This window comes from Hippoglossus stenolepis, chromosome 4 (genome assembly GCF_022539355.2).
Source record: "Hippoglossus stenolepis isolate QCI-W04-F060 chromosome 4, HSTE1.2, whole genome shotgun sequence".
NCBI classification, from domain to species: domain Eukaryota; kingdom Metazoa; phylum Chordata; class Actinopteri; order Pleuronectiformes; family Pleuronectidae; genus Hippoglossus; species Hippoglossus stenolepis.
Genome location: NC_061486.1, coordinates 6517576 through 6526291, shown reverse-complemented (window position 1 = coordinate 6526291; position 8716 = coordinate 6517576). Strand labels below are relative to the sequence as shown.

Sequence of the window (8716 nt, the reverse complement as noted above, 5' to 3'; positions counted from 1 at the left end):
GAGGACGACACACGATGCTAAACACAACAACACAAACAGGAGCAAAATAAAGTGATGGGAACAGGGATCAAAGTGGGTCAACGTGTTGGCCTCACAGATACAATATGTTGATATGTGTCGGCCAATAAGTAACAAGATACTACAGAGGATATGACATGTTTCAGATCATTTAACAACAGTGTTTCCTCTGCTTGGTTTGTCTACTGGAAATAAATATCAGAGTTTGTGTCTTCTAGAGTCCCAACGATACGGAGGTGGATTTTAGGGAGTAAAAAAATCTGATATTGATGTATTGATAGATAAGTAAAATGGGGTTCAAACGCCTAAGACCATTCTCTGAACATTTGACTTTAACCATCTGATCACACAAAGTCAAAGTGTCCAATAAGGGAGGGTGTCACGTTGTTGTTAGCAGTTGTTAGATGAGACAAAAATATCCAGGTTTAAGTTTATAAAAGACCTAAATATATTTTTTTTAATTAAGGACTCACTTTGGAACACTTTGCTCAGATGACCTGTTTAACTCTTGTTTGAGTGAGCAGGTGAAGATCGGTGTCACTGAGGCTGCAGCTGTATATTCATTAGCTGACATTCTGTAAGTCATCCACAGACTGCCACAGGGTGAGGGAATCATTACACCGAGAGACACGAGGACGTCCAAGAACAACATCTGTGACCTACTGGCTCTTCACGAGGCTCTTTATTGTTCACTCACATCAATTTACAGTCTGTACTTTCTTTTAACAACACAAACACACATCAGACATTTCATAAAAACAAGCAGAATTCATAGAGATAATAATCACAGTTCATCTTTGTGGTGTTGCCCCAGTAAACCTACATCATGTAAACTATAAATATTGCTGCGCTGTTGGTTTGACTTTGCTGTTAAACATGATGAGAGTCACGCCTCTCGCTGAGACAGGACACGTCTCCGGAACACACCGAGGGTGATGAAGAATATCGTTGGAGCTGCAACCACGGCAACAGCAGTGGAGAACTGTGGGAGACAACATGACCACAATGTCAAATTAGTATTTTGGCCAGTGATGGGAAATTATTAAGTACATTAAGGTCAGTAATTTTACTTTTACTCAGGTAAAACTCTGAAGGCAGGAACTAAGAGTATTTTTACATTAAAGCATGAAAACCTGGGATTTTAACCCCACATCTCTCACCTCACTACAGGTTTTTAATAACTTAACTCATTTTCTAAATATCCGCAGTGGCTATAAATGTAAATTAAACACATCACACTGACCTTAATAGCAGCACTATAATCCCTTTGAAACATTTGAAGATGAACATTGTAGAGGGCGAGACTGCAAGGCAAGTAGGAATCTGTATCCTCCGAGTCTCTGCATCTTTGGGGAGAATATATCGTTTTATACTTTCAAAGATTCATGTCGAAGTCGGTAAACAGCACTTTCTCAAAGCAAGTGCACTCACAATTCAACGCACCTTTTATATAAAGCACTCAGAAGCAGACTGCGATCTGCCAGGTACAGCTCTGAAAGGCCCAGCTCAGTCAATACTGACAGCGGCAGCCTGTAACCCTCCTCAGCAAGGAGGCCAAGGTTGTACCATCCCTGCAGAAGAACAGTAAGACTTACACACACATGGCTTTAAAAAAAACATATACACACTGCAGGAGCATTGATTTGGATGAAGCAGACCTGTGGCTCGTTCCTCAGTGCTGCCCGTTTGTACATCTCCGCCGCAGAAAACATATCTTTCTGCCTGTCGAGCTGCCCCTCGTACAACAGGTCGCCCATCCTGATCAGAGCTGGAGAGAAGCAGGTCAAATATAACCTCTATGCTTGTGCACGAGGCTACAAATGTGTAAGATTCAATAGCTGCTGGATTTACCGTAAGAGTCGGGATGTTGACTTTGGATTGTGAGGTTGTAGTATCTCCACATGCACTGCGACGCAAAGGCAGGATCCAGAAAACGTCCCTATTGACGTACGGAGCAGAAAAACAGTTTCTGTAGAGGGAATAAAACAATAACGTGGCTGTGACACTCGAGCTAAGATGATAACTCACTGCATTTTGTTCGCAGAGATAAGCCACGTTGAATTGTGCAGCCGCGTAGCCACACTCAGCAGCCATCATGTAATGTAACAGTGAGCTGAACCTGTTGAAAAGACAATATTAATTTGCTGTGACTGCGAACAAGTGGAGGAATCGCAGTACAGTGTGAAGAGAGAAACCATTTACATGTCGCCCCTGAGATACGAATCCAAGGCTTTCCTCAAGACACTGCCCAGGTGTCCGTTGTGCTCAGCTGCCCACCTCACCCACCTGCAGGAAGGTTGAAAGACACCTCATCAGTCTTCACCAAAAGAAACATCAAACATGTGAGGTGAGATGAGTAAGAGGATGAGGAGCTAACAAGACGGCGTCTGATGGACGTCTGCTGACGAAGCCGGGCAGCCCAGTGGTCCAGACGTCTGCGAGGAGAAGCGCTCCCCTGATGTGCCCTCTCTCTGCAGACTTCCGATAGTACTTATACGCCATGTACTGTGGGAGAAAGACGTAATTGTTTTGCTTTGATTATTTTCAACTTTAACGTTTTGATATATGAGGTTTGTGTTTACAGTGGGGCCTCACCTGGTTAGCAGGTTTTCCAGGGTAAAGACCCTGAAAGTGCATAACACCCAGATTCAAAGCCGCGTCTGGACTCTCGAGGAGGTCGGCTTGTTCCCACAGCTGCACGGCTCGTGTGTAGTCCTGTTCAAACTGCTCGTGGTACCAGGCCAGAGCGTTGATCGCAGGGACAAAACCCTGTGGGACGAAGGGCAAGTCGTGAATGTTCTTTTTGCAGGAGAAAGCAGAACCGAAGAAAGTAGTGATTCTGACAATTAACCAAACAGAACCTTGTCCATTGCTTTCTTGAGGAACGTGAGAGCTTTGGGAACGTCCTTTTCAACCCCCTGACCCTGCAGAGAAACATCCACACCAGCTAATGTCAGATAATACACAAACCTAACACCAGAGGAGATGAAATACTCTGTCAGAAGGACCAGAGAGCTGTGATTCTGACCTGCAGCAGGATGATGCCATAGTCATACATTGCCTCCGGGTCCCCCCCCCGCGCAGCTCCTCTTTCGTAGTGTCTCACAGCCTGCTGGATGTCAGGAGTCACTCCCCGCTGACCCCAGAACAGCATGCGGGCAAGAGCTTGCTGCAAGAAAGGTGCTGAATTAGTTTTTGAAAAGTTGCATGATAGAATAGCCACTTCATTTGTTTTCATTTTGAACACTTCTGTCTCTGGGCACCTCGGCTTCAGACGTCCCCCTGCGTGCCTGCAGTTTCAGCCACTGGAAGATATGATGCTTTTCGTTGGTCTGGAGACTCAACGCCTCATCATTGTTCAAGTAAACAGCCTCAACAAACGTCTGAAGAAAAAGAAAGAGAGAAAAAGAGAGAAAACTTGTAAATTCAAATTTCATTTCCTCTTGTTCCCGTCCCTCATAAAACAAACAGTCCAGAAATGTTGCTCTGAGCTTTGAATGAAACAGAGACCATGTTTGAAAACTGTAATAACACCACACTTATCTTTCTGCTATCTTTTTTTTATACGGAAAGCAAAAGTAAACTTATTCATGATAGAAATCTGCAAACTATACAATAAGGGCAGCATTACCATATCACATATTAGCTTGTATGCTTTAATAAACCCACAGGTACATAAAATGAAAAAAACTAATATTTGTGGATTAGGTGTATGAGGTTTTTCCCCTGGCCTCTGCAGTACAATTACAGGTGTACGTGTCTGAAATAACAGAATATACTCCAAAGAGCTATATTTCATTCATTGCAGTGCTTATTGTGCAAGTAAAGGTTAATTCTGACTCCTATAAGGAGTATATTTGTATATTATATGCAAAATCAGTCTTGTTATAAAGGCATAACTTGACCTGCTCTGGTGTGGGATTCAGATTATCTAAAGTTGTCTGCTTGGCGATGTTGGCATAATACGCATAGGCCAGGTCGGGGTCTGTGGGGAGGCCGTGAAGCCCCCGGTGGTGCCAGTTGCCGAGATGCAGCAGTGCTAATCGATCATCCCTCTGAGCGGCCAGCAGGGCGAGAAGCCAAGCCTGCACCAAAACACAGGGGCACGAGAGAACATTGAGAAAAACACTGGACACTGCCACCACAGGCTTGGTTTTAACTTACGGCTGATCCAGAGGCACACACACACACACACCTTAGGGAGCTGCTTCTCGACGCCCAGGCCGCTGCTGTAGAGCACAGACGACATGCGCAGAGCTCTGTTATCAGCCAGGCAGCCGGCTTGGAGCAGCAGTGGCAGGATTGTGCTGACCACTGCGCCGCTGCTCGCCCTGCCCAGCTTCTGAAGTGATAAGGAGAACAGCGCTCGGCCCACAGCTGCCGAGCTCACCCTCTTTCCTCCTGCGAGTCAGCAATTGAGCAGATTTCAGTGGTTGCATGATAAATAGCACAAAGGATAGTGAATCAGTGAATGATGAGCAGAGTCACCCTGCACAAGCAAGTGGGTCAGTTATTACAAGCTCAGGCCAAACGTTGCTTTAATCCACAGATCTTATTTGAAATTTTACAGGAGAATGCAACGTTTCCAAAGAGTGAATATGTGAAAATGTGAATAAAATGATGCCTGAAACAATTGTTCTGTTTTAGCGGATTGACCTTTTAATTTTGAGCTGGATCAAGCTGAGAGAGAATATTGTGTATGTACAGAAATATTCTTAAAGCTCATTAAGGGACAATTATGGAAAAACTGGATATTTAGGTGATGAGAAAATACAAATGATTAAAAATGAAAAATACACAAATGTCAAAGTTATAATCTTTGTATTTCAGTGTTAATGCTGATGCAGATTTATCATGTTAGTAATGTGATAACTAACTGCAGCTGTCAGATGAATGTGTTGCTGTAGCGTGTTTTGTGCTCTGGTACTTCCACATCTGGATATTTGGCAGTAACCAAATTCATTTAGTGCAGTGCATCTCTTACCGTGTTTGAAAGCAAACAACTTGGACAGTTTTGCAGCTTGTCTCCTGCGAGGGACACTTTTCTCCCACGGCTCACACTGGGTATTCAGTGGCAGTTTGTCCTTTATCAGCCACTTATGGAAAGCATCAAAACAGGCCTCTGCAAAAAACCAGCACAGTCAGTTCCCTTTGTTTTCATGCAGGGCTCAGCTGCAGATATTTTAGCACCATCTAGTGGATATATAAGCCCACTACCTGATTCTATCGGTTGGGCCTTCCGAGAATAGCCACTGATTTTCACGTTCACCTCGAAACGAAACTCGTCACACTTCTGCAGCCACCCTGTGAGATCCAGGTCCTGGATAACATCTGGAACGACGACATCCGTCTGCAGAGGAGAGAACTCGTCAGACCCAGGAGCAGGGAACAGTGGGCAATACCTGTGGGGCGGCTGCGGAGCTTTACCAGGCCGTGAGGTGGGACTCGGTTCCGGTAGTAAACCAATGGTCCGAAATACCCTTCCACGCCTTTGACATGTTTCCCTCCTCCGATCACAAAATATCCCTCGGTGTCATCCAGCCTGACATCATGACTCAGCCTTTAGGACACAGGGGGAACATGTTTTATTCCTGTTGTTAACGCAGCTCAATCACTGAGTTACAAGTAGACTCACACATGTTCTGTAGATCGAACCGTTCTCTGCTCCTTCTCCACGCAAACCATGGAGAGGATCACCTGACAGACAGGGACATGACTTTATTCGTAGTCATTACCGTTATTTACACGCTGTATTAATATCATTTGTCAATTAAAGGTCACTCACTCTTCTACCCTGCAACCTCACACTGAGTTGGCACCACTCATGTAAAGGCACTTTGTATGGGGAGAGGAAGGCAGAGGACTCCTCGGACTCTCCGTTCATCTGCATGTGAAGCTGGCCTGCACATGGGAGAGACGCGTGTTAAAGGGATAGTTCACCGAAAAATGAACATTCACTCATTATCTGCTCACCACTGTGCCAATGGAGGTGGTGGGTGAAGTGTTTGAGTCCACAAAACACTTTTGGAGTCTCAGAGGTAAACAGGGTTGCAGCAGAATCCAATACAATTGTAGTAACTGGGCATCAAAGCTTTAGATGTAATAAAACAACAGAAAAAACATAACATGTCTCCATACTGCTCCTGTGCTGTCATCCAAGTTTCTGGAATCCCTGACATTCAAATTCGACTTGAAACGAGGTCATTTACATCATATTTTAACTTAAAAGTCCTCTGTTATCCTCAGGAGCCGCGTTCATGTTTGCACACAGCCACAACACACACGTCACACAAACACTCGCCGAAGGGTTCCAGTAGCCTAACCCATTTAGGCTAACAACCTGGTGTAAACGACGCCATTTCAAGTCGAATTTGAATGTTGGGCCTTCCAGACACTTGGATGACACCACAGGAGCAGTATGGACGCATGCTGTGTTTTTTTTCTGTTGTTTTATTACATCTGAAGCTTCAATTGTATTGGGTTTGGCTGAAACAGTTGTTAACCCCTGAAACTCCAAAAAACACCTCCCCTCCATCGGCATAGTGGTGAGTAGATAATGAGGGAATTTTCATTTTTCTGTGAACTATCCCTTTAAGCACTGGTGGCGTTTGCACAGTGAGAAGATCTGAGAGGTGAGAGGATAGGGAAAAAATGGACCTGAATGTGTGAGGTACAGAGAAGGAGAGACGTAGTCGTTCTCAGAGTTTATGTGATGGAACACGCCACACAGCCCTCCCTGGCAGCGTCTGCTCACAAATATCCAGACGGAGAACAAACACCTGGAAGAAAAGACATCAAATAAACGTTTTTAAAGTCTGAACATTGCCTGCAGGACCAACAGCTCATGGGCGGGACTGTCTCACCAGGGGAAGGAGACGGCTTTGACCCGGAAATGCTCCAGGACCTCGCTGCCGTACGGCTCCAGAGTCTTGGTGATACCAAAGTTTTCTCCGGTTGACGCAAAAATTGAGGACAGCAAATGCACCGTTTCTGCACCGAGATGGAGAGAAGTTGATTAAGCTTTTTGAAAAACTACAGGTGAAGATGATTTATTCCATAGCTAGTCTCTTAAAGCAGACGAATACGGTGTTTACGTTATATAATCTTTAAGTACGTACGCAAATCCGAAGCAAATATCGTGGGTCAAAGGTCACGAAAGTTGAACTCCAATGCGAAATCACCGGAAACGAGTGTTTTAATCACCCCCCCACTTGCTCACACAGATTGGAAGTGAACTGTAGGTGAAGGTTCGCCCTATATTATCTTTGCTTATCTGTGACTGGGCCTTTAATCTGCGTATTGTTGATTACCTTCCACAATGACGTCATGTTTTCGCCCCTGTACATTAGTGTTCATTTTCAGGAGGATTATCCATAAAAACTAGGGAATTGCCATGTGCCAAGAGAGAAGCCATTACATTTTGGACTGGATCTGGACAAGGGGGTATATCCAGAAATAAGTTTGTCACTTTCTTGAAAATGGTCAGGGTTTTTGTTTTGGGACATTTTTACTTATTTCCCAGGGAATCATTCATGGATCTAGAAGAAGAAATTTATATATATATATTTTTTAAAGCTCCTTTTGAACTATTTCTTATTCAAAATGCATTCATCAATTCAGCCTGAGCAGATTCCAGCTTACCTTCCTCTATAGGACATTGTTTATTTAAAAACTGCTTCGTCAATTTCAGTATTTCTGAGCTCCAGGGGAAACAGAGCTGATGCCGTTTGAGGGGCCGACTGAAGAAGGCCTTAGGCTGCAGCCTCGCAACATCCTGGGCTGCGACGAACTCCTCCTCGGTGTCGTCAAATCCACCGTATCTGAGCGAGGCTTGGAGGAAGCAGCTCAGCACCCACTGAGAGTCTGTAACAGTCCCATCAGCTTGGTACACCAGCCAGTCGGGCAGGTTCAGCTCCACGCTCCTTGTTCTGTGGTCACCAGGGAAGCAGCGCCACTGTCTGAGCAGGAGTGTGGAAGTGATGCCGGTGTCAAAGGAGATGATACAGTCCAGCTGTACGGTGGCAGGTTCATCACAGGAGTAGAGGATGTCCAGAGCGTGGTCCGGTACAGGCTCCTCTGGAGGATTCAGGAGAGTCACCTCGTCTACAGCCCAGGCAACCTTTGGACAGAAGTCACACATGCAATCGCACTGACACTCCCACAAAGCTGCTAATGGTGTTAAAAGAAGTGAAACCAGCTTCCTACCTGCACACTGAGGCAAAACAGATGACAGACACACAAGCACAGCTTCAGGAAATCCATGGTCCACAGAGAGATTTCATTAATCTCTCCATTAAAGATTTTCCGGCTGAAGAGGAAGAAGAAAGCTCAGGAGCCGGACCTCATCCTGCTCCACCTCAGCTCTGCTGCAGCTTGGGTAAATATTTACCTGCTTATCGCTCCACCCAGTGTCTTCTTACACACAGTTAGGCTCCACACCACAAGGTAAACTGACTGAATTCACCTGTTCCACACGTACATTGTATATTTCATGTTTATAGTACATGCCATGTTGGAAAAATGTTATCCAACGAGAAAAGAAGAGAAAGAGAAGAGAATAAATCTTTATTTAAAGGAGACAAATTATATATTCAGAGTTCCTAAATGTAATTTGTGTTACTACATGAAAAGGTTTACATGCTGTAATGTTCAGAAAACATCACTTTCCTCAAACTGTCTTTTCAGCCTTTGTCTGAAA

At 44.6% G+C, this 8716-nt stretch overlaps 1 protein-coding gene across 1 annotated transcript; it reads right to left on the bottom strand.

The window, feature by feature from the left end:
- Positions 1-685: 685 nt before the first annotated feature.
- On the bottom strand, positions 686-8692 carry LOC118105852 (protein sel-1 homolog 3). The gene is made up of 23 exons (XM_035153815.2): positions 8224-8692; positions 7660-8137; positions 6882-7008; positions 6676-6797; positions 5804-5919; positions 5654-5715; positions 5446-5578; positions 5236-5368; positions 5003-5140; positions 4214-4419; positions 3924-4103; positions 3282-3401; positions 3047-3187; positions 2880-2942; positions 2614-2787; positions 2396-2523; positions 2221-2304; positions 2047-2137; positions 1870-1957; positions 1677-1786; positions 1462-1589; positions 1262-1364; positions 686-1000 (listed from the first exon to the last, which is right to left on the bottom strand). The coding sequence occupies exons 1-23, from the start codon at positions 8278-8280 to the stop codon at positions 905-907; spliced, it is 3078 nt and encodes a 1025-aa protein (XP_035009706.2). The 5' UTR covers positions 8281-8692; the 3' UTR covers positions 686-904.
- Positions 8693-8716: the final 24 nt, after the last annotated feature.

Excerpts from the sequence above, each read along its gene's own strand:
- LOC118105852 (XM_035153815.2), bottom strand. The coding sequence starts at position 8,280 with ATGGATTTCCTGAAGCTGTGCTTGTGTGTCTGTCATCTGTTTTGCCTC. Across the intron at positions 5,369-5,445 it reads GAGTCCCACCTCACGGCCTG|ACGGATGTCGTCGTTCCAGA; the intron begins GTAAAGCTCCGC and ends TCTCCTCTGCAG. Across the intron at positions 5,141-5,235 it reads GGCCCAACCGATAGAATCAG|AGGCCTGTTTTGATGCTTTC; the intron begins GTAGTGGGCTTA and ends GGTTTTTTGCAG.